Source organism: Bactrocera dorsalis, unplaced genomic scaffold (assembly GCF_023373825.1).
Source record: "Bactrocera dorsalis isolate Fly_Bdor unplaced genomic scaffold, ASM2337382v1 BdCtg210, whole genome shotgun sequence".
Lineage (NCBI taxonomy): Eukaryota > Metazoa > Arthropoda > Insecta > Diptera > Tephritidae > Bactrocera > Bactrocera dorsalis.
Window position 1 is genome coordinate 12,118 of NW_026038261.1, and position 26,510 is coordinate 38,627.

The following is a 26,510-nucleotide window of genomic DNA, read 5'->3' on the forward strand; positions in this document are numbered from 1 at the left end:
TCTCCAATTGGTGCCAAACAGCGGAAAGGAAGAACGACTGGCAGCCTGTTGTAAACTCGGCTATAACCGCGTAAGCGATGTCTTCACCATTAAAGAAGAAGGAGAAGATAACTAAAAAACTCAGCCAGATATCCAGTTTAAAAATAACATCTTACAAATATTTTACATTAGATTCTATAGTGTTTACCAAATCTATTTATTTATTTATAGTTCACAACAAATATAATTACGATAGATAATTTGATAGCCGAAACACTTAATAAATTTTACATAGTTAAAAAATGCGTTCATTTTGCCAATTTAATTATTTTCAACCTGCTCCTCCTCTCCCTCTTCCTCCAGCGAGGCACCCTCGCGCAGCATTTCCACTTTGTGCAGAGTGAAGCTTACATTGTAGTAGGGCACATTGAGAGTCACGACAATACAGTAGAGCAGAACCTGCAAATGTTTCGTACGCAACAGATACGAAGCGCCTTGTCCTTTCGGGAACAACGGATGATCCTTGCTCTGACAATCGAACATAAAGAAACCGCCATCAAAGCCCATAGTGCGACCGATAGCCAAAGAGTGTTTGTAGCACTGCAATACACCGAATTGGAAGTGAGTGAAGAAATACATTAGCGCATCGGCCAAGTTCATTGTGGTGCGTGTGCCCGGATTGTAGAGTTTGCCGAAGGCAACATGCTCTAAATGTACTACAAATTTGATATTCTCCAGAGTACAATCCAAATTCAAGTCCTCTAGTGAGAATTCATAATCCGATAGTTTGATGTTCTCCAAGCTCTCGCGATGATAACGATCGCCATTGATCACAATCGTGTCGAGCAAGTGTGGACTCCAATCTGTCAAACGATAAACCTTGGCAGCGCAGCAAGCCATCACATTACATGCCAAATATTGTTTGCCACGCGAGGCGCTACCAAATACTGGCGCTTCGGGATGTAAATTACCCCATAGCGACCACAAACGTCCATCGATCTCGATATCGAAACGCTTGAGCTTGGTGACGGGCAAATTGCGATAGCGACCCGCAGTATTGCGACGATTCATGCGACTCCATACCGGCAAACAATTCTCCAAATCCAACCAAGCCATAGTCTCGGGATGTGCACACATAACCGCCTCGTCTTCGCCATGCTGCGTCGTCTTGCATTCGATCGGCACCGACAAATCGGTGAGCAATTGTAGTATGCGCGTCTTGGGTCCCGCCTTTCTGTACGAGATCACATCGATCACATGCAGTGCATACTCACCGGCCATTTGCCATGATGCATTCGCAGCACGTTTATCCACATACTTTAGTAGTGACTCGATATCGGCGAAGAGTACCCACGAAGCAGTGTTACGTTCACCATAACGCTTCACACCCTTCTTACATTTACCCTTGCGTGGTCCCTGCTTTTCAACATAATCGCCATCATCATCTTCTTCCTCCTCTTCTTCGCCGCCCTCTGATTTCTCCATAGATGGATAGGGATCGAAAAGGTGATAATACTCATCGTGGAAGATAGCGAATGTCGTATTCGACACTTGGAGCAACATATACTTGCGTGTTTGCATCGATTTGGCAATCTTACGTGATACATTAGCGCCCGCCATGCCGGCTGGTTCGTGTGTTTTAACCCAGACATCGAATTTGTAATCGTCCACCGTGACATTCTTGATAAATCGTTCGAACGCCGAAGTCATATTCGTCACACGACTAGCAATCGTTTTGCCGCTCTCGATCACACGATCCACACGTTGTGCAGACCACTGATTGAGCGGACGCAATATTGTGTATAACACCGCCAATGTGCTGGCAAAGAAACACGGCTTGATTTTATCGACCAAAGCCTCGGAACGTCCTTCCAGCGCGGTGGTACCCTGTATTTTGAAGTTACAGTCCTTCTCGCGCATACGATAGCCGTAGAGGATTTTATGTGGCTTGAAACTGGTATCGAGTTCACGTTGTAAGCGTTTGCCTGGCTTATGCTTCAACTCCACTTCTTCCTCTTCATACTCTTCCATCTCCTCCATTTCATCCTCATCGAACTCCTCTTCTAAGTCGGTAGGTTCGGCTGAACGACTCATATTGACTTTCTTTTTACCTATTTTATGCAGAAGACCCAGAAAAACAATAAATTAAACAATTGCACAATACAATTTTGTCCAACAAAAAGATTTAGAATTTCGAAACGAATATATTGGAAACAAAAAACAAACTAAGCAAATTTTGACTAAAAATGTCTCCAAAACTTTTCAACGCATTCTGTAACGAGTAGTAGATACAGTAGATTTGTGACGAAGAAGTTATGTACAGAGTTTCTAGCATAAATCTTTAATAAGACCTAACAGAAAGAAGTAAAACCCTAATATATGTTACTTGGACATTTCAGCCCATTCCCAAAATAAAATTGATACCTCGAACTATTATTTGAAAATCACAAATTACGAAACTGAATAATCGACTTTGGTAAAAAATTAGAAATTATGTCATACCATCCTTTTAACACCTACCTTTTCCTTTGGTCCGTTTCTGGGCACGCGCGGCTATCTTCTCCTCCTTCTCCTCCAAGAAGCGCTGTATACGTTCATTCTCCTTACGAAGCTCACGATCGAGGAAACGTATCTTATCCATACGCAAACGATCCAATTTCTGCTTACGATCGCTCTCAGCCGCATACACAGACTCCTCAACTTCTGGTGGCCATTGCCGATAACGCTCAGGCGGCACATTTGTCATGTCCAAAACCCTTATAGCGACCGCAACATAATTGGTGATCTCACAACCTTGCGGATTGCAACCGAACTCTATGCGTCGTATAAGCGAATCCAATTCAACGAAACGTAGCAGACAACCCGGACCAGAGCCGAACTTACGATAACCGACAGGTGTGCATGGAAAACCGATAAACATATAGAGGAAGTTATAGCGTTTTACAATCAGACATGAGAACATCTGACAAATGACAATCAAGCGATTATAGGTTATCAAACTCTCGAGCAGCATTTGACGCAACGTGCGCGTCATGGAACTTTGTATGACACGCTCTAAATGTAGCAGGTAAATATTCTTGCCAATATTTATTTTCGGCATACTCTTCGAAAGGAATGCGCTCAAAGTCGCCTCATAGTTGGAGAACTCTTCGCCGAAACTATTGGATGACTCCACTGCAAAATCGACCAACTCTTTATTCCATGTGGAGATATTGTACTTCGAACTCAGTGCCGTGGCCACCAAAGTGGAGAGCAGACCATTTAATTTGCTCACTTCGGTCTCCTCTTGCGGTATATACGATTGACCCATCACAACCCACGAGCCGTCGGGCAACAGCTCGAAGTTTGTACGTATCTCCAACTCCTCCTCCAGTGTCAGTGGACGTGGTGGTGGTGAAGGTTGTTTCTGGAACTCGGCATAGACATTGTCATAATCTTCGCCATGCAATAACTTATAGCGTAAGCCCTGTAAATATTCTTTATCTGAACGTAACAGCACCTTATCGGCTTGTTTGTATAATTGCAAGCGACTCGGTGTGGGTTCAATCATATTTTCAATAATCTCGCATATAAGTTCATCCAATAAAGTGTTAACAACGTCAGCATCCTCAAACTCGGGTATACGATCCTCATCCGGTATCGTTTCGATACTGTACGCACGTCCAAGCTTCTTCTTGCCTTTGCCCTTCTTAGATTGGCGTTTCTCAAGATCTTTGGTGGCAAGCTTAGGATAGGTAATTTGTAAGCGTGGATATTTATTTTTCATATTCGCCGCCGACAACATCGGACGTATACAACCGATACTTATGCCGTGCACGAAAAATTTACCACCGCGTCGCATTTTAAGCGCTTTCTGATAGAGTATTCTGCAAAACGATTCGAAATTCGAGTGCATTTGTAGACAGGCCACACCTTTGGTGAGATAATCTTCCGGGTCCAACACTTGTCCAGCTTTGCCACGCCGAAATGGATCAAACAAATAGTAGTACTCCATATCGCGCCATATCGCTATGACGGAATTATCGATTTGCAAGAGCGCCGCGTCGTAATTACTCGCAAAGAGATCGCGCACAACCGATGTCAATTGTGATTCGAGATATGACTTGCAATTCGTCACATGACCGGTATAAAGAAAGGGATGTTTTTTCATTGTTGCACGAAATGCGCCAAGCATAATCACATCCGGTATATCCACAATATTCATATGTTGTTTCTTCTTCAGTTTCAAGCGTTTCAAGAAGGTCTTATAAAAGGCTTGACCGAATTTGATCAGCTCATCAATGATTTCCATACGCCACGTTGACGCGCGCTCAATATTGGAATATAATAGCGCCAAGAGCGAAATGACTATTGAGCCATTCTGTTCGTTACCCGTTATCGGCTGTTGGATACCATTATTAGCCGCCGGTATGATCGCATATGTACCATTCACCACCGCCCAAAGACGATGTGTGCGCTTCGGGAACGGTTTACCGGCTATGGGGCTGCTTATTTTACCGAAATTTTTTATGGAAATCTCATATAAACTCATCTCACTTTTCACATCGGCTTTGCTGAAGCTAATTATCAAATGCACCAAGTGTTCCACGAAAGTGACGGACATTAGTGAGCAACTGCCATTGGTGAAGTCACGCTGACACAATTCATCGCGTCCGTAGGGATCGAAAATGTAGAATGTGTTGGTGCAACGTTTCCATATCAACATGTATATACCCTTAGCGACTAACACAGCGGCATTGTATTTCAAGAAATACAACGAAAGTACTTTGTATATGTTCGGCTCGGAGTCGATAGGCCCAGTGAAGTGGAGCTTAAACCCAATTTCCGCTTGTTTCTCCACAATTTGTGGTATTATGTCGAAATCATTATCTTCAGATTTGTAATTGAGATTAGTGCTTTTCTTTAAAAGTTTCTCGCCGGTCGTTAATATGCCATCCAAGGTCTCGGAAGTCCAAAAGTCAGGATTAAAACGAAAACTTTCGACATAAGCGGCAAACATACAAGCTATCTCTTTCGGACGATTGAAGTAACTGAGGAAGATGAATAAAATAAATATAAAACTTATAATAACCACGCACAAAGCTCTCTGGTTCTACGAAAAGTTCGAGAACACCAACTAAAAATTATTCACGTACCTAAATTTTGGTTTCGGCTTGTCATCTGGTTGTATTGCTAAGGTTCCAAATACGATTTCAGCGGTGAAAGTTTTGTCCAAGTCATTGGGTATTTTAAATGTGGTCAGCTCTAGATGTCTGCAATCTACGATTTTTATTTATAGCTATACTGAGTTGAACTCATTCTCTGGTGTTTCTTTGGTGATGACATTTACTTACCGAACTTCGGCACTGAAGCATCGAGAAAAGCGCGATCTAAATTACTTTCATGTTGCTGTAGACCAATATTCCATGTCCATAAATCGTTTGGGTCACGTCCTTGTATCAAGTCAACTCTATCCAGATTTTGTTCATCGAATTTTTGTTGTAAAATGCGTGGATTATAGTTGCTATATGGTATGTCATCTTCATCCAATGGCGGGAGTGGTCGCTCAGTTTGATTATGAAACATACCACTCTTTGGACGTTTCAATTCAAGCTGAGGAAAGAAAGTTTAAGGTTAAAATTTGAAAAAATAAAGAATGGCGAGCTATATTTTTATTATTGAAGATAGATACTAGTCCAACAGAAAAGAAAGCATAAATGCTAAAATCTCGTTCATATGAAAAAAAGGAAATCATGTCAAATAGAGGAGTATGGACAAATGTACGGCCCAGACTGGAATATAAAGGTTCATTGCTCTTTCCAAGGCCCACATTGCCGCAATATTAGACGCCCTAACTGGACAGTGTCTCATTAGCTCTCGCGCGGTGAGCTGAAAGATGTTAGAGGACGCAACTTATCAAAGTTGCAATGAGGAAGATGAGGTGGAAACATCTAGACACTGGCATATATCAGTTTTGGGTTGAAGGATCTGGGTATTTTTTTTTTGCAGGCTCTAAGCGTTTTTCGATATGCAACACTCCTTTTGATCCATACATAAAGAAACTAGACCCAAAAATCAGACATAAAATCAATGCAAATACAAGTCGGTACTCCGCCCTCGAAATGATGTAAGAATGTAAGCTATTTTAGATACTCAATTGTTTAAAAAAGTCACGAATGAAGTGTCAGAGCTTATATTGGAAATGCTCCTCGAAAAAACACTGTAACATTCTGTGATATTGAGCATGAATATCTGGTGGATCTGCTTTTAGACTCAGTCTCAGGGATGCGTATTCTAATATGAATGCATCGCCTCTCTAGCGCCTAGGAGGAACTTTGAATTTATAAGGGTGCGGGGACGTGAGTTCAACTCAGTCTTGTGAAAAGGAAGGAACCATCCGGAAGCGCAGTTTTGCATACGAAGTTTCATGGATTGTACTATGCTAGAGAAGAAATCTTTTTGCCAAACCTTTTCGAATTAACCACGAAAATTTAACCACCAGATTGGGAGAATCTCAATTAGTTTGCAATTTGAATTCCCAATGGAACAATGGAATGGATTACATCGAAAAGTTTAAAGAAACAGTGCTTGAAAATCGTCATGTTGGTATCAGAGAGATGGCAGAGGAGCTTAAAATCTCCTATGAATCGATTGAAGACATTTTGACTAATGTTTTGGGTATGAAGCGTATCAATGCTAGAACCATACCAAAAGACCAAAATCTTCTGCAAAAATTACGTCGAATAGTGATCGGTAAAGAGATGCTTAACAACGTAGCTGAGGACCTCACATTCCTCAAACGCACGATTACTAGTGACGAGACATGGATTTATGAATATAACATCGAAATTTTCCACGAATCTAGCGAATGGAAAACAGCCGAAACCGAGAAAAACACGTTAAAGGCGGACAAAAACCAAAGCTTTTATTGATTACTGTGGTGTGGTTCACCAAAAATCTATTTCATAGGATCAAACTGTCAATAAGAAAACTACTTGGCAATTTTAAGGCGTCTAGGTTTTTGTGGGAAGAAAATCCATAGATTTTTCCCTACAATAAAGCGCTGTCATATTCTAGCATGATTATGCCTGACTATTTGACCAAACACAAAACGAGAGTCATCTCTCAACCAACGTATTCGCCAGATTTGGCTCCCTGTTTCTGTTTACGAAAGAGAAAAATCTGATTTTTATTGTCAGTAAGGGTGATATTTCATTAGATTAGATAGATATATAATAATAAAAGAGGCAATGAGAAGATTTCAACTGCGTTAAAAAATCTATATTGATCTATATTAATAACGGGTGATTTTTTTGAGGTTAGGATTTTCATGCATTAGTATTTGACAGATCACGTGGGATTTCAGACATGGTGTCAAAGAGAAAGATGCTCAGTATGCTTTGACATTTCATCATGAATAGACTTACTAACGAGCAACGCTTGCAAATCATTGAATTTTGGGCCCTAGAAAAGTTGGCAGAAAATCCGCTTTTTTATCGACAAATTTTGTTCAGCGATGAGGCTCATTTCTGGTTGAATGGCTACGTAAATAAGCAAAATTGCCGCATTTGGGGTGAAGAGCAACCAGAAGCCGTTCAAGAACTGCCCATGCATCCCGAAAAATGCACTGTTTGGTGTGGTTTGTACGCTGGTGGAATCATTGGACCGTATTTTTTCAAAGATGCTGTTGGACGCAACGTTACGGTGAATGGCGATCGCTATCGTTCGATGCTAACAAACTTTTTGTTGCCAAAAAATGGAAGAACTGAACTTGGTTGACATGTGGTTTCAACAAGATGGCGCGATACATGCCACACAGCTCGCGATTCTATGGCCATTTTGAGGGAAAAACTTCGGACAACAATTCATCTCAAGAAATGGACCCGTAAGTTGGCCACCAAGATCATGCGATTTAACGCCTTTAGACTATTTTTTGTGGGGCTACGTCAAGTCTAAAGTCTACAGAAATAAGCCAGCAACTATTCCAGCTTTGGAAGACAACATTTCCGAAGAAATTCGGGCTATTCCGGCCGAAATGCTCGAAAAAGTTGCCCAAAATTGGACTTTCCGAATGGACCACCTAAGACGCAGCCGCGGTCAACATTTAAATGAAATTATCTTCAAAAAGTAAATGTCATGAACCAATCTAACGTTTCAAATAAAGAACCGATGAGATTTTTGCAAATTTTATGCGTTTTTTTTTTAAAAAAAGTTATCAAGCTCTTAAAAAATCAACCTATATAAATCTATATTGCCTTTGGATACACTGTCTTTCAGATCAACACCGGCTCAATGAGTGAAATGGTCGAAAAAATTTCTAGCAGTACACATTTATACGTCTATGTGTGTCTTCAATAAACTCTTTCGGTTATTGAAAACGAAAATGTATATGTTACAAAAACTAATATTTTATTCTTAAAATTAAAATAATTCTTGTTGTTGGAAGAAACTATTTCACACCTGTAGTTAATATCAACACCGTGGAATGCAAGCAAATAAATTTCACTAGATTCAGTAGTAATTAATCAGAATTATGGCATAAGCCACCATCAACAAGTATATTTATATTTCCGCATATATTAACTATTATTTTATCTTGGCGAAAAAGCGTAACTGTAAAAACTTGCACAGAGCACAACAATCTTATCGGCAAATAAGCGCTCATTGAAACTACAGACTATCGGTCAAAAACATACTTACAAGCATGTATGTACATATATTAGTTAAAACAATATATGTAACGGTGTTTATATGGTAGGTCCATAACATTCCGACGAGCAAACTATGTTCTATGTATGGGGAAGTTATGGCGTGAGAATGAATCTCATACATACATAGGTACATATATACTTTAGTGAGGGTATGAATCTGTGTTTAAATGTATAAAAAATACTTTTGTCACACAAGCTGTTTTAAGTGACCAACGAATTTAATGACCGTAATATCTCTGTTGCTATCTATTTATATTTAGACACATATGTACATATACGTGATTATGCAATGCCCATAAACAATGTGAGTATGATCATTGGGCGCTCGTGCATAACAAATGGAGCAAAGTGACACGAAACATTTGTTTCAAAAGAATTCGAAATATAACTATTATATTTAATATTTAATGTATATATATGTATATAATTATAATTAAATAATATACCAAATTTTTAGAGGATTTTAAATAGCAAATGTCAGTATTTTAATTCAAATGAATGTATTCAATGAAAAAATAGTTCTATATAATTTTTAATCGTCCGGTTTTAATCGACTTTCACTACTCTTCTTGAACTTAACATAAATAAAATATATGCAAAATTATATTTTCAAAAATTTGAATTTTTGTTAAGTACAAGTATGCATTATATCAAATCAATAAAACATTAAAAAATTCAAGAAAGTGCTATTTTCGGGTGCAGCCAAACATTTTATACTCTTGCAACCTCTCGGCTCAAACAGGAGAATTACCTTTAGGTGTAGTAAAATTTTATATTAAGCCTACAAAAAAGATAGATTCAGCAGCACCGAAACTCTAATACCTTTTTCTAAATTTAGCCAAGACAACAATATCTTTTGCGTTTGAGGTCAATAACACTGTTGTTTACATTTCATGAGTTCAATGACCCCTTAGTTTACATTTGAGGTGAAAGAAGTTTTTGTTTACATTATATGAGGTCAATTACCCTTTATTTACTTTTAGTCATGTCCACAACCTTTGTTTACAATTAGCCAAGACAACAACTTTTGTTTACATTTGGGGTCACTGACCCATTTATTTACATTTTATGGGGTCAATGATCCCTTTGTTTACATTTGGCCAAGGTCATTTGGATCAATGAACTTTTGGTTCCGATTTAGTCAAGACTACAACCTTTGCTTACGTTTAAGTAGTCAACAACTTGTTTACATTCCGGGTCACTGGCTTATTTGTTTACATGTTATGGGGCCATTGAGTCCTGTGTTTACATTTTATGAGCTCTATGACCCATTTGTTTACATTTAAGGTCAATGAACTTTTAGTTTACATTTAGCCAATTCCACAACCATACCTTAGCCAAGTCTTTGCTTACATTTGGAGTCACTAACCCATTTGTTTGACCAATGACTCCATTCTTTACATTTGAGATCAATGAACTTTTTGTTCCAGTAGTGAGTGGGATTATTATCCGTTTCCATCTATTTTCACAATGTCTTAAGAGGTGTTATAAACTAAGAGACTAAAATGGCTAAATCGACTCAGCTCGTCACGCTGTTCATCTGTAAACATATGTATTATAATTAGGTGTATAGGATCTCCGACCTTTCCTTCAGAGCGTTAGAAAACCGTCGCAAACTTAATATAACCTGTTGAAGGTATAATTATTTAATGTCTATTCAGCAGCCATAGAAAACAAAGTTTCAGATTTCATATTGGTCGACAACTTTTTGGTTTCTCAGCGAAAAACTGCGATAAGTAATTTTCACAGGCTTCTCTTGAAGCGAACTTCACTCCATTAAGAGAGTTCTGCATTGACCGAAACAAATGGTAGTAAGATGTTGCAAGGTCAGGGTGAATGCATCAAAACTTTCCAACCAAGCTATCCCAGTTTTTGCCGAGTCATCAAAAGTGAACTGTTCTGTTGACCAGTTCTGGCCGTTTTTTCAATTACTTGCTCCAATCTCATCAGTTGTTCACAGTAAAAAGTAGAATCAATCAATCGACCAGGCTGGAGCAACTCATAGTGGATGATTTCTTTCCAATCCCACCATACACTCAGCAAAACCTTTCGAGGCGTCAATCCTGGCTTTGCGACCATTTGTTGAGCTTCACCACGCTTGGACTATGATCTTTTTCGTTACATTATTGTTGTATTTGATTCACTTCTCGTCTCCTGTCACCATTCGCTTCAGAAATTATTCGATTTCATTCCATTTCGGCAAGCAATCGCAGATGTTAATTCTGGCCATTAAATTTTTCACAGACAATTCATGTGGTACCCAAACATCAAACTTCTTCTTGTAGCCACCCTTTTTTAAATGGTTCAAAACTTTTTGATGATGAACGTTAAATTCTTTAACGATGCCATGGCTGCTTACGTGACGGTTCTGGTCTATATTTTCCATAATGTCATCGACTTTTTCAACGATATGTCGACAATTATTTTCACTCATTTTTGAAAAGCTGTAACTTTTTTCAACTTCCCCGAATTTAATTTTTTTTGATCAAATTAAGCTTAAAATCTCACCTTTAAACAACTTTACAAAGACTTTTTCGACTACCCAATACTTGTATAATCCATTCAACTTGTAATTTCGGGTAGGTAGATATAGTGTGCATCTGACGACGCACCTAGGATTTTAGGAAACCCGCAACCTATCAAACCCCTTTAACCGACAACTACAAATACAAAGCTACAAAAAAGCTTTTCCGCCAAGGTTGTTTTTATGAAAATTTGTTCAAATTATAATTGTCAAAAAATAATTAGGCATCAATCGAATAGTACATAGACAATATCAGTTGTCCGATAGCACCCACTTTATTTTTTTAGCACTGAATTTACTAAATTTTGATAATAAAAACTATCTATGCTATGATCAAGAGCCACAAGTGGCAAAAATACTTCAGGTCTCTCGGTAATTCGTACATCGTTTAGAAAAGAATCGAGATTTTAGCACTCAATTCCACAAACCAAACAGTTTTGTTCAAAATGCTTTAAAGCTTTCCACCAATGTTTGGAAACAGTGCGTAAGTAAGCATATGTACATACTCATATGTATGTATGTATATGCACTTATGTATAGTGGAAAATAAGAATGTTAAACACGCATGTTTCAGAGTGATCGGACGCGTACTTTGAGCTAAAGTTCAGCAATCAGCGAAAAATATTCAATTTAAGCGGGAACCCATATGAGTGTAATATATTATATTATGTTGTTGTAATGTGCTGAAACGTTAGCAATTTGCATAGAGAAAAACACATGCACATAATAATGGATTTCTATATTGTTTAGTATTTAGTATTTAGCCCATAACTGGCGCTCCCTCTCACACAGATTATTTTTATAGATACATATGTATGTATATGCATACTCGTTCATACTAATGTGAATATAAAATTATATCAAACTCGAATTATAAATTTAAAACAGGGAACGAAGTACGTTCATATATATTTGAGCGCTTACTACTTGCTTGTATAGTATATTATATGTGTATGTATGTACATACTTCTGTATATATGCAAGTAGAGTGATCACTTGTTTGTTTAACTTCTATCTGCTATCTTTGCTTGTGTGATACAGTGAAAGCGCTGTGGATGTTGATTCACTTAAAAGTAGTTGAATGACTAATACTAGTAGATACAGATTTACATACATACTATACATATTTAAAAGTGATTTATTAGTGATAAATATATGAGTGATCATACTGAACATGAAACAGGTGCGCCAGCAATATTGGAGGAAATAGTAAGATATTGAATGACAAGCAAAAACAATCGATCCTATTTTTGAAATGACAAAAAATCCATTTTGAATTTGCTTAGGTAATGTTTTATTATTTACATTACTTCCTCTCTTGTAAAGAAACACAACACCTAGTGTGAAATTTTGTTGTTTTTTTCACTTGTTACTCTAAAAAACTGTTTGACCGACCCCCTAAAAAAGGCTCTCAAAGTACGAGCTCTTAATTGTAACGTTCGATGCGCGTAGCGTTTCCCGATTAATGTCCTCAATTGACTTAAAACGTTTTCCCTGAAACGTAGAGCCTGTAAGAACATCTATTCTTAAGGAACCCATAACCTCTATTTTAATTAATTCGACTATGGGAAAACATCTTTAAAGACATCATTAAGAATCTTCTAATATTTGTTCGTACAAAAATCAAATAGTGCGGCAATAGTCAAAGGCCTAAGACAAAGAGTTATTGGAAGTGTTTTGGTGTGTAATATTAATGGTTCATTAAATTTAAATTATATATAGTGTTGGAGTGATAAGGAATTTTGTATAGTTTTTTGATATCATAATTCATGATTCTTTAATTTATGGGATTATCTCTTTCTTCTCAGCCTATAATAACTCAGTGGTCGTACTTCCTCATATTTTTAAGGAAAAATTGCTTGTAAAACAAGGAAAGACATGAATTTCGGTTTCACCGAAGCTATAATGCCCTACACAGGTGCATTTTCAATAGCATGAAAATGTGCAAGACCGATCTTTATCGTAATATTAGTCGATCAGTTGGTATGACAGCTATAAGCTATACTTATCCAATCTAAAAAATTTGCTGGGAGATTATAACGTTGCCTTGTATAATAATTCATGCCAAATTTTGTGGAGATGTCTTCTCAAAATAAAAAAAGTTTTCCATACTTATTCCTTGATCGAACAATTTGTATAGAAGCTATATCCTATAATGGTCCGAAATCGGCTGTTCCGGCAAATGAGCAACTTCTTGGAAAAAGGAGAACGTATACTAAGTTTTAGATCGATATTTCAAACGTGAAGGACTAGTTCGTTGATCATTAATACATATACTCGTATATACTTTAAAAGGTCTCCGAAGTTACCTTCAGAAAACTTTCAAAAATAAAAACTTTTTAATCTATCTAATTCTACAATAATATTACTCGATAAGAAAAAACAACCCAGCATAAACGTACATATAGTATAGTACATAAATAAAGCGCTGTTTTTTTCTACCCAATACAATCCGCTCACACAGGATTAAAATGTTTAAAGGAGCTTAAGAGGAGATCACGACTAAATAAATATTGAGTTTTAAGCTCCAGCAAACAGAAATCATAAAAATACTATACTCGTACATATGTATGTATGTACATAAGTACATTCGCAAATATGCACCTACATAAATGTATAAATATGCAATAAAAATAAAAACACACGAGTATATAGTATATACATATGTATGTGTGCATTCGTCAAATTGAAGTATATCAATTGTCGATGTCGATGCCAGTTAAGTGAGGTGAATTGAAACATTGTCACACAATAAGCTGGAATAAAGAGAGCAAAATGAAATCAGCACTATTAGACCGTGCAGAGTTAAACCAACAAAGCTTTCCTCCTACAAAACGTCATCGTTTAAACGGCATCATACGCGCATTTGGGAAGTAAAGGCGAAATTTCTGCACTTTTATGCATTCGCTTTGAGTGTTATTTGTTTTTGCCTTTTTTGTTTTTGTTTGCTGAATGTCATAACGTATGATTGTATGGCATTGAGGTGATGGCAAAGCCTTCAAGAATTCGCCAGAGCAACAATGCCGCGCTCTCGACTCTCATACTTCATTCTAGGCACTACCACTAATACAGTTGCACATACTGTATGCAATTGTGCACATGAAAATCGGCTTGCTCGCTGCTTGTGCACTTGACGCGCATTCGGTATTTTAATTTTATACTACTTGAACATTGCACAGTGGTGTGTTGGTGAAAATTTCATGCACAAAATTCAAACAATTATCCTTTGTGTGTGAATTATTTATAGACAATTGTTATATATTATTTTTCAAATATAGTTGTACGTACATAATTATCTATAGTTCTAATTTTTTAAAGTATTGAAAATCTTTGTAAGTTGAAAAAACATATACATATGTATTTAATGAAAAATAATTAACGAGCGATTTATTGACGGGTAGAGGAGAGGGTAAGGGTGATTGAATTTTAAAGGGTTAAAAAGATTTCCGAACTTCCAGGTGACTTTATGCTGTATATCAGCCAATATTTAAGTAATCACAAAGAAAATGACAGAACATGTTTTACTCATAATCTTTTTTTATGCCTGAAATAGGTGCAATTGGGCGAAAACTTGACCTAGTCCCGGCTGACTTTGCTCTATATGATTGGTTATGGTATTTGGTATAACTTAATGAAACCCAGGAAACATTTTTCAGCTGTAGGAACAAGCTTTGAATCGTTTAGCGGGGAATTTGTTTACATTATTTGAGTTTGAGCACTTTCCATTCATGCCGAAGATTTATGGTTACGATGAAAATAAAAATGTGAAGGAAAGTAATATTTATATCTTATAATTTTGATCAAAGGAAAGAGGAAGCATCGAATTCATATCGCTGGTATAATAATCTTGAAATAAATTAATTCGAATATAAAACACGAAATATTAAATTTGGATTGCTGTCACATTTTATTGATTGAAAACGACCTGACTTCAACATAAAACCCTACTAAAAATGTAAGCAGAATACCAGAGAACATAGAAGAATCCACATGCTGTCATTTAATGAAAGGGAAGGGAAATATATCAAATTATTTTTCAACTACTACTTTTTTAATCCATAATTAATTAATAAAAAATACAAAAATATAAAATTATAAAAATTCATAAGAAATTTGGAAATCGCATGATATAAATATATGTATTCATTCCTTGGTTGTTCAACAATATTCCCTGATTGATCATGTTAACAAAGCTGTAATACTACAGATTCCTTCTGTTAAAATCAAAACAATGTTTCAATATTTCACGGGGTGAATTCCATAGTTATGAGGTGGATTCCGCGGTTGAAATTCGATGTTGAACCTTCTCATTGTTTTATGTTCTCTGGTACTACCCAAAATCCTATCCGCTTTATTAATTAATACCAACATTTTCTTTTTTCTTGCCCTAATAATTATCGTCTGTTTTTGTTTTATTTTTCACTGCATAAGCCTACTGTGCAATAATATATATACACATATATGTATGCCTACATTTCGTTCTGTTGGCAAATGCTACTGCCGTGTCGTGTCTGCGGCTGCGATTGCCGTGCCAAGGCAAGGTGTTTGCATGCCTTAAAGTCACTAAAAATGTCTGTGTGTTGTGTTTTTCGTTTCGTTCTTCTTTTTTTCATTTCGCTACTTACGTACGTACTTACTCGCAAGGCAAACAAACGTAGCAAACGCACAAGTGGCCACCCCACCGCACAGCGCCCCAACCATTACACACGCAAAGGCTTTTGCTTGGCATATGGTTCGTAGTATTTTTGTTGTTTGTAGGCTCTAGCCGTAGCCTAGCGCATCTTGTGCACTTGCCCACGTCTGTGAGCGCCGATGTATTGGTGCATTTTTGTGCTTTACGGCCAGTACGAACCGCATATTGACTTCCCGACTGACTGCCACTATACAAACATAAGTATATCGATAAGTAAGCGTGTGTATTTGTAAGACTATGAGCACCACTACCGACGACCACTGCTGGTGGTTGCTAGTTGTCTCGTTGGAATGGCTGAATTTTAATACCCATTACTTGTGCACTTACTATACACACCCGCAATGTCATGCTATGCCACAGCCAGACCACTATGGCACTGTTTAGGTCGTAGCTATTCATTTACCACAACGACACTGCCATAGTAGCTAGTGGCTGGTGCTGGCTGCCATGTCTGTTATAGCATATGCCACTGCCAGCTTATTGTCTGCTTGTGTATGTGTGCATATTGTTGCCTAGCACTGTGCAATATTATTGTTGTTCTCTACTTATCGCTTACGTTTGTATGCTCGACGTCTAGTAGCGTTTGCCATGTGGCTTAATTTAACCAACGTCGTCATTAGTATGTATGTGTACACATACATACATATATGCACACAAACACAATCGTGCTACCGGCTGTGTGCCCACCGCTTTCGTAGCTGTCGTTGCTGTTGTTGCGTATTAGCATTTCCATGTATTTGTTGGCCGTTGTTGGTTTTTCTCATACGAATACGCGGTACGGTTTTTATTTCATATAGCCAAACAACACACAGAACCAACACCAGTGCCACTTAGTCGCTTCGCGTTACTCAGCAGTTAAGCATTACAGCAAAGTCGAAACGCGCTAAAGCACAGCGCACGAGAATAATAGTAGAACCGACCCCGCTGCCGAAGCAACTGAGAATAACAATATAACAACAAGAACACACAAAAAAGAATTAATAAAATTGATAAAAAAAAAAGAAACAAAAGCACACAACAACAATAGCAAGCACAAATATGGGCCTAGCATAAACAAAACCAGGTGTTGGGAAGTGTCTGTGTACCTGTTTTGGCGCGCCTGTGAGTGTGTGTGTGTACTAAGCGAAATAAGGAGAGCCCAACGCCTTCGTCGCCACAACGCTCGGCTCGACATCATTCGTTGACGGCACAACGAAAACGCGACTTAACGACGAAGTCCACTCAAGGTGAGCCGAGCACCAGCACCAGCACCTATTTGGTACATGGAGCATTGGTAGTATCCGTTTGTCAAGTGGAGCTGCGCATCCAGTAAAAAGGTGGTGATCGAATTGTATATTATTGCGGTTACGTGGAGTATCACCTGATCTACGCGCACACATATAAACGTGCATGAACGTGTTTAAAAGCATATGAACATGTACATAAGCACATGCAAAAAGCATACGAGTGCGATCCACTAGTTGGTAGTTGTCGTGGGAGTTAGCGTAAAAACAAAACACACTAAAAACGAAGACGAAAAATTACGAAATAAGCAAAGCTGTGTGAAAGCCAATTTGCTATGCTGTGCTCTACGAAAGCTAGTGGTTAATCACCGTTGAAGCTGCAGCTGCTGCACTGCACCTGTGTAGGTACACACATGCATAAATGAGTATATTTTTTTTATTTGTGTGTGTGTGGAGAGCACATTCGTTACCAATTGAAGCAAATAGCCAACAACAACAAACGTTTTTATTTTTTTGTTGTACATCAAGCAAAAACAAAACAAGTGTGCATACAACTAGCACTTAATATTGCTAACTGTGTAGTCTTGTCAATGCCTTCGCTTCGTACACACATTTGATTTGACAAAAAGTGCATGTAAAGAGCACACAAAAACAAGTGGGGTGCAAAATTGCAAACGAGAAAGCGAGCAGTGAGTGGGAAAGTAGAATTGGAGATAAATAAACGCAATTGCGCGCATGCAAAATATATCACCTACATACATACATGCATATAAGTATTGTACAATATACATATGTACATACATGTACATACATACATACGTACTCAGTTGACATTAAAAGAACAGTTGTTTGATTTGCGTGCGGAATTTGGAGAATTTTAAGTGGAAAATACGAATTTGCAATATTTTGCAAGCAAATTTAGTAAAAAAAAAGTTAAAAAAAAGTATTATAAGTAAAAAAATACTAAAATATAATATAAAATTAAAAACAGTAAATTATTAACAAAAAAAATTAATACAATTTAAAAATTCAAAAAAAAAAACAATATAATATTACAAAGCATCAACTGCTTTGCTTTTAAGCAATCTATTGCTATTGCTAAAAAGCATAAAAATTATTCAAAAAGCGTTAAATCGAAAAATTAAAACAAGAAAATTAAAAAATAATTTGAAAATTAATTTTAAAAAATTAAATAAAAATAAAAAAAAATTAACTAAAACCGAATTAACAAAATTGACATACAAAATAAATAAAATAATATTAAAACTATTTCAACGGCATTGCTGATAAGCAGTGGCATTTTAAAAATATTAAACTTAAAAAAAAATATTTTAACTAAAACTATTTGGAATAAAAAACAGTTTTTAATGCTCAACTGCATTGTTTTAAATAAAAAGTGGCATTCCAAAAAATATACAATTTATATGAAAAAAGTTCAAACTAAAAAAAAAATAAATGAATAATTTAAAAATAGTTCATAAAATAAAAATAAATAGTTAAAAAAATCAACTGCATAGCTTTAAGCTAAGAGTTCTATAATAAAAAACATAAAACTTACAAAAGCTAAAAATGTACATATGGATAGCGCCTCCATTCATACTGAGTACATAAAAACAGTTAAGAATTAGCCGCAAACACTTCACGCCTGAGCTAAACTCAGATTAAACCGCCTACTAGTGTTTACAACAAAAAATATTCATAAATTAAAATATACAAAAACAACTACAAACACGCACACTGCAAGGCAGAACGCATACAACAGCGCCACAATGACCGCTAAACCGCCAAAACGTGCCAATAAAGGGGTAAGTTTTCTATTTTTAACACGCATACAAGTATTTGCCACATTTTACGCATTTTCTTAACAACCCCGCACAGTTTCCTTCATACATATGTATGTATGTACATATACTTCGTTAGCCACACAATACAAAGCGGCTTCTGACCAGTTTGCTATTGCCCAACACACGCCACCAACTCAACCCACCAAACATGGTCAGCGCTTGCAAGCAAACGCGCACACATACATACTTATGTACATACAAACACACACAGCAACGCGTTAGCTTATCGCCCCGACGAAAGCATATCGTTGGCTACTACAAAGATGGTCTACATTTTCAATACTCAACCAATATACTGCGACTTGTATAGGCTATAACAAGCGTTCTATAAGCTCTAACAAGCATTCTAAAAGCGCACAGCGTCTCTCTACAACGCACTTGTACACCAGACAAACGGCACGAAGTGTACATGTGGTTTTGCTTTGGTGTGTGTGCGCTCGCGTGCACCTTTGCTACTGTTGTATTTATTTTAACCACGTCAAATAACGCGTTGAGGGTTATTTTTGTGTTTTATAGAACAGCCAACTGCCAACAGCCAGTACGGCCAGCAACAATGACAGTTATACAAAAATACAGTCAAAGTGGAACATACCGCACACTTGCAAGTATAAATTTGTATATGTATACGTGCGCGTATGTAAATATGTTCATATATTTGAGCGTGTTTATCGTTGCCATTGCGACAGCCAAGTTTTAGTTTATGTCACCACTTGTGGCAATAACAGACTCGTGCAAACGAACAATGACACATACTTGCATATAACTATAAATAAGAACGAGTATAAATACATACATATGCATTTGTATCTATGCGTTTTTTGTTTTTGTATGTATTCATGCTCACGCAAATGCATGCCTCTTTATGGCCATAGTGCTTATGGACTGGCCTTTATGCCTTTGGCTGCCGAAAATGAGCAGTAAGTGAATGCCTTTGCATTTGATTGTCTGCGCCACAATGATCCTCTAAGCGAATGTTGCTCAAAAAGCGATAAAATTAGTGAAAGAAGATAGAAAACCTTTCGGATGTTTTTGTTCTTGTACCTGTAAGAAGTATTTCTCATATAATTTCTGGAGTTTTAGTCGAGTTCACAGTGATTGGAATAAAGTTCCGTTTCGATTACATAGACCCAACTGTCATGGGACGAAGAAGCTGTGAGCATATTTAGCTAAGAAAGCGCTTGGGGATAATATTTTCCAATGTCTTTTTTTATATTTCACAAATATATTGACCACAAATTATATAAAAGGTAGTATTTTGAATGTTAATTTAAAATTTTTGTTGCCTTTTCAATCTCGTAATTTCTTCTAAATCTCTTACCATCGAGTATATATAGCTTCACAAGGAAACAAAAAAAAATAGCAGGCGAATTAATCTTAAAAGTATGTCGAAGAAAGAACTGAAATTAATTGAAGCAGTCTTTACATTTTATATATATGATCAAATTTGACCCGGACTAAGTCTTCTAAAATACGGGCGCAACCCGAATAGATAAAAGGGATCGATAGATTCGATCGCTCGTGTGAAGTTTGATATCCCTATGTGAATTAGTCTGTGTGAAAAGTGTATCTCGCGAATTTATCATGAAAAAAAAACTTGAACAAATAGCTGGTACGAAGTTTTATGTCTCCAATTGAATCGCGGCTACGGAATCCTTGAAAATGTTGCAGAAGTATTTTGCAGGAGTCCACTTTATCACAAAGTGACTGACACAAAGCATTTGGTGAAGGTCCTGAACTCATCGAAAACTTGCCACATGCGAGTCAGCTAGACGTATAGCTGAGGACCATACATTCATCAAACGCATGATTACTGGGAAGGAGATATGGATTTATGAATATGGCATCGAATCTGTTCAACAATCTAGCGATTGGTGACCTAAAAATGAGGCGGAACCTATAAAATCAAACTACTGAAGGCACTGAATCCATACCAGTACAGGCTTACAAGAGGATAGAAAATTGGATTAAAAGTTGACATATTTGTATTGGGCCATTTTAAAGGCTATACTAAAGACTGGAATTAAAATACGTGACATTTTTTTTCCAGTCCGGGTCAAATATGATCAAGTGTACTTTTCCTTCAAACTATCATTTTGTTATAAAGAAATATTGTTCGGGTAAAAAACTTATGCTTGACTAAAAAACTTAATCATTTTTAGGTAACCTTTAAGTTCAAAATAAACTAAAAGCTGTATTGCTCTATAATGAGCTCAAGCAACTTCATCTTATATAGAGTTCTCATAAATCCAAATATTACTTAATAAATGGTCTCTTCAAAACATTTATTTTATATCTCTGAAGGATCAGCTATCTCGGTCAAGCTGATTTTACGATCATATAAAATGATTTTGTGTATTTTTCGGTAATTTCGTTTTTAACTCCATCCTTTCAATGCCCACTGGATTGTCGTCTTTACTGTTCATACATATATGAAATTTAGCAGATCATTCACGAGTGGTTACTATGTAGATATTATAGATATATCTCAAGGACGAACTGTCCGATTGCCACATATTATTTAAAGGTTAAATCTAACTGCAAAAGCTATTAAATTTCAATTTTGGTGACACTCTCTTGAATATACATACTTCTGGCTAAGAACAATCCAAAAATAATACTTTTATTTTGTTCCCAGAGTTAGGATTTCAACTACTTTATCAGTAACATTTCACTTTACAGACTCTCAGTTATCATACTTTAACACATAAAACCAAAAACTTATTTTTCTAGAACTTTCTTAATGTAATGGCGCACAAAAATGTCCCTTCACATCTTATTATAAACACCTATTATACTTATAATATAAGTATTGCTACTTGTAATAATTAATATCCTTTATATTTTCACCAACTTTCAGGTCAAACGACGTAACGAGCGAAACATACTGACATTCTATGAAAAAATCGCCGTCATACACTACTACGATGAAACGAGTGTTTCACGAAATCGCCTAGCTAAACTATTCCACTGTTGTGCCACACAAATCCGACGCATACTTGAACACAAAAATGAACTGCTACAGCAATTGGCAACACTCAGCGAAACGGATGCGACCAATTTCATCGAAGAGATGACACGCAAACGCCGCAAATTCGAAATGAGCGCCATTAGTTTCATACTACATCAATGGGTGGAGCGCTGTCGTGAGTTGCGTTTGCGTAAAACCATAACAAATCAGACGCTCAAGGATACGGCGCTCAAAATGGCCGCCATACTGAATTTACCCAGCTTTCGGCCTTCGTATCGTTGGCTCGATCGTTTCCGCAGCAAATACAGATACACAGCCGAAGATCTGGGCACAGCGGGTGCGCATGCCGTTGATGGTGAACTGGCGGTTGAGGACATTATTATTGAGTATAAAGATGCTTTACCGAATTTCATGCAAACCGAAATTTCGGAAATAACCTCATTAGACAAAGCAATGCATGCAGAGGTGGAGAAGACAAAGACGCTGCTGCAAAATGCCAGCAATGAGAATAGCGTGGATTATGTGGTTAGCGATGAGGAGGATGAGGTGGAAGAGGTGCCTGATGATGCCGCTCAAGTAGACGATAACATAGCTTTGGTGGTGAGCGATTCGAAAGATTCTAGTGGTTGCTCTTCGAACACCCAAGCGAGTACACCAAACATTAACCAGCCGAATGAACTTAATGCTGAGCAAATCAAAATGAATGCCGGTACCACAGCTGTCCTGGGCAGTATATTCCCACATCTGGCTGTTATACATCAGTTTGCGCTACTTAATGCCGATGTCAAGGCGCTGGAATTGATCTCACAACTGGGTGTGCACATGCAGAAACAAGCCGTCGACGGCGCATACAAACAACTGACGCTGGCGTCAACAAACGAGGAGTGTATCGCAGACAATATGCAATCGGATGTAGGCGGTTTTTATGCCGCCGATCTTGATGATATCGTGCTCATTGAATGAGTAGTTTACTATATACATATATACACAAAGATGTAATACTTATATACATATTATTAGTATGTAGTTTTGTAGTTATTAATTTTTAGATGCTCTAGAGAGCAACATCCAAGCATTGGCCTTTAAATATTTAAAAAATCCACCGCCTTAACATAAAACTATAGTCAGAACTGTGAAGTCACATAAGCTAATGCATAAGTCCTCATATTATATACACATACATACATATTTGGATATTATATATAGCTTTATTTAGTATACTCGTACATAGTATATCCTAAAAATATAAGAATCTGAGTTCATAAATGAAATCTTTCAAAGCATTAAATATTATTCATCAAAAGGAAGTAAAGTATTTATACCGTAAAAATAATTTGAGGAAATGGTAACAAGATCCACTAATTTCGTTTTCAATGGACTAGCTCTTCTTTAGATCTACACTTTACTATTGGTATGTATGTATGTCCAAATAAGTTTTATAAAATTTTCTCAAAACTTACGCTTTTGGTAGAGGTAGAGCTGTCTATGTAAAAGATAGTACATGCCCTCATACCATAACGGAAACAGTTTGAAATCTGTTTTTCAATACAGGAATACGCCTAGAAACTTTTCGAGCTTAAGGAAAAACGACTGATACTCGAAAAGTTATCCTATTTCATCTGATCAAATTTGACCCGGACTGGACCATTTTAACTGCGCGCACAAACGGAATCGATACCAAGATTTGTACAACTTTTTTTAAGTTCGCGTGATATTTGATCTCCATGCGGCAATTAGTGCGTGTTTGGTAGCTGTTTGCTTACGACGCTTAAAGTTTGTCCGGCGATAATTACCATGGAAAGATAATTGAACAATTAAATTCGCTTTACTTAAAATTTTATGTTTCAGTGAAATGACGACTACGGAATAATTGAAAATGTTGCAGAAGAGTTTTAGGGAGTCTACTTTATCACAAACACAAGATTCGAGTGGCATTGAGTGAAGGTTGTCCAATCATCGAAAACTTTCCTCATGCGAGTCCACTTCTGTCAATGACGATAACATCGAAGAAGTTGAAGGAAGAATGGTAGAAAATCGACGCGTGGACATCAGAGAGATAGCAGAGAATCTGAACACCTCTTATAGATCGACTCCATACATTGGGTTAGTGTTTTGGGTATCAATGGTAGACTCCTTCCAAGAGACCTGACCCTTTTGTCAAAACGATGCTGAATAAAGATCGCAAAAGAGATGCCTAACAACGTAACTGAGTACGCCACATTCCTCAAACGCTTCATTACGGACGACAAGAAGAGAGTTTATGAATATGACCTCGAAACGGTCCAAAAATCTAGAGAATGGCGCTCCAAAAATAATGGCGCTGCAAAATATTATCGAGTGTTGTTATACTTCTATAAGCCCAAATGAGCCAATTTTGAAGGCAATAACAAAGATTTGTAATATACCTAAAAATGTCAGTCCGGGTCAATTTTGATCATACAGTATATAAGGTCATACCTGGTGATATTAACTCTCAGAATAATTTAATTTCGACGATTTGAGCGCATAACTGTACAATACAGCTCTCAGAGAAGAAAACTTATTCCAACGTGAGTGAATATAAAAAAATGGAAAACCTCTTCCGGTGCCCTTTGAAAAACACACATTTTCAAAGAAGATGCAATAAAGGAAAGTGTAGAAAAAAAATTCTGCTGATGTTATTCTAGAAATTATAGTATTCCAACAGAAAAATAATATGACTACCGACCTAAATATTCTCAAATAAATCCAGCGCTTTCGATTAAGCACACTTTCTCTCCCAGAGAAATGAATGATATATTTTGGAAACCTTGCAGACCGACAAAGCTAATCACATTTGCTAACGGAACACAATAAAACAATTAGTAGAAGAAAGACGTACTCGTAGTATACTTCTTCAAAATATTTAAAAAAAGAATTTAAAAAGTTATAGGAACCATAATTAATGTACATACATATACATAAATAATCCAACTCACCATCTTCGCTGAGGGCTTATAAATTACATCCAAACTGCAGGATGGGCTCGCCATTTGTGGTTTTACGGACTTCTCCCCCTCCTCATCTTCTTCTTCGCCCGTCGCATCGCCTTCACTCTCCGCCTGACTCGGCACCGGACTAACGAGCTCAATATGACTAGGCGCTTTTAGGGGCATTTCAGAACCATCATGTACGCGACGCGTCAAATCATAAGCCACGCGTAGAAAGCGTTCGCGCATTATAGAATGTTCCTTCAATTCGCTAGGCGTACGCTGTGGGTTTGTGCACAGCAGATAATCATCGGTTTTGGAGCATTTCTTTTTGATTTCACGTTGAAAGCGTGACTCTTTCACTTTTTGATTAAGACGTCTTAATTCATCTTCGATGGTCATCACTTTGGAAATGGTCGAATTTTCCGGTCGATCACATTTGCGCACTTTTTCGCACATTTCAATCTTCCAGTCGGGTGAGTTCGGGCTATCGCCCATATAGGTGCGCACTTCATATGGATTCTTCGATGGACTGACGTCCGATTGTAGATTCACAAATTTTTTCAACATTTTTGCGATTCAATATTGTTATGCTTCACTTTATTTTAAGAAAATTGTAAAAATAAATTTAACAGCGAGTTGAGATGTGCGGTATAATGAAAAAGATTAAAAGTATGTATGTATAAGCAATTTCGCGAAAACAGAAATTTTTTTAAATCCTCTAAGCTGACAAAAAAATTTAAAAGTCTGATATTTGACTTATTTTTTTATTATAATTTTTTTTTTTGCTTTTTTTTAAGTGTTCTCTTATACACAGTAAGTTTAACACTGAATTGAAATTTGAAAATATATTTCAATGAAACTTAAATGCCTGCTACATATTCAAAATTTTCTTTGGAAAACAAAAACGAGTTACTAGAAGCATGTTTAATTAAAAAAAAAGATGGATACATTTAATATTTATAGTTATATGAAATCCAAAACAGTTTTATAAGGGGAATCAATGAGGTTTAATGCCAACATAAATTGTTTTCTAATAACGGTCGCGTCTCGAAAGGTAATGGCAAGCTTCTGAACAAAATTCTGCCAAAACATATATCTCATAAAATATTTAAGCATTTCAGAATCGGCTTACAACTTGCAACGCAAGAGATCTAAGTTTATCTTACCGCATTCGTAGGAGCTCTTACTGCACACTGTCCAATCGGCATTCATGCTGTAAAGCCTAGACTCTTGTCGGACGCTAGTTGTCAAAGTTGTATGATTAGGGTGCGGTAGAAATATCCAATCACTTTTTTCATCCACTGTGCAGCCTTCACAAGACTGAGGCTGATACATCAGCGGACCAGAAAACATAGCCGAAACTCTTGTTAGCCGTCTCAACAATGTTGTGACAGGCTCAAAGCGCTTGGTCGATCTGTAAGGATATTTTGTTGCTATAGACTGCTTTAGTTTTTAGGTACCACAACGAACCCACGTTCTAAACTGTTCAAGTGAGATCTCTCTTAAGATTGACCTCTTAACCTAATATAATCTAATCTTACGCCCACGGATCTTGAACTCCAGAAACCTTCAGATAAACCAGTATTAATTTTATTTATTTATTTCAAAACAGCTTATAAAGTTGGTAGGTTATTCTAC

General features: G+C 37.0%; 2 protein-coding genes across 2 annotated transcripts; one reads left to right on the forward strand and one right to left on the reverse strand.

Moving 5' to 3' along the window:
* Window positions 1–172: 172 nt before the first annotated feature.
* Window positions 173–25,683, reverse strand: LOC105228020 (uncharacterized). The gene is made up of 5 exons (XM_049462021.1): window positions 24,879–25,683; window positions 5,313–5,571; window positions 5,115–5,238; window positions 2,500–5,009; window positions 173–2,090 (listed from the first exon to the last, which is right to left on the reverse strand). The coding sequence occupies exons 1-5, from the start codon at window positions 25,437–25,439 to the stop codon at window positions 301–303; spliced, it is 5,244 nt and encodes a 1,747-aa protein (XP_049317978.1). The 5' UTR covers window positions 25,440–25,683; the 3' UTR covers window positions 173–300.
* LOC105228019 (uncharacterized) lies at window positions 16,720–23,157 on the forward strand. Its single transcript, XM_011207623.4, has 2 exons — window positions 16,720–18,914; window positions 21,811–23,157. The coding sequence occupies exons 1-2, from the start codon at window positions 18,879–18,881 to the stop codon at window positions 22,882–22,884; spliced, it is 1,110 nt and encodes a 369-aa protein (XP_011205925.2). The 5' UTR covers window positions 16,720–18,878; the 3' UTR covers window positions 22,885–23,157.
* Window positions 25,684–26,510: the final 827 nt, after the last annotated feature.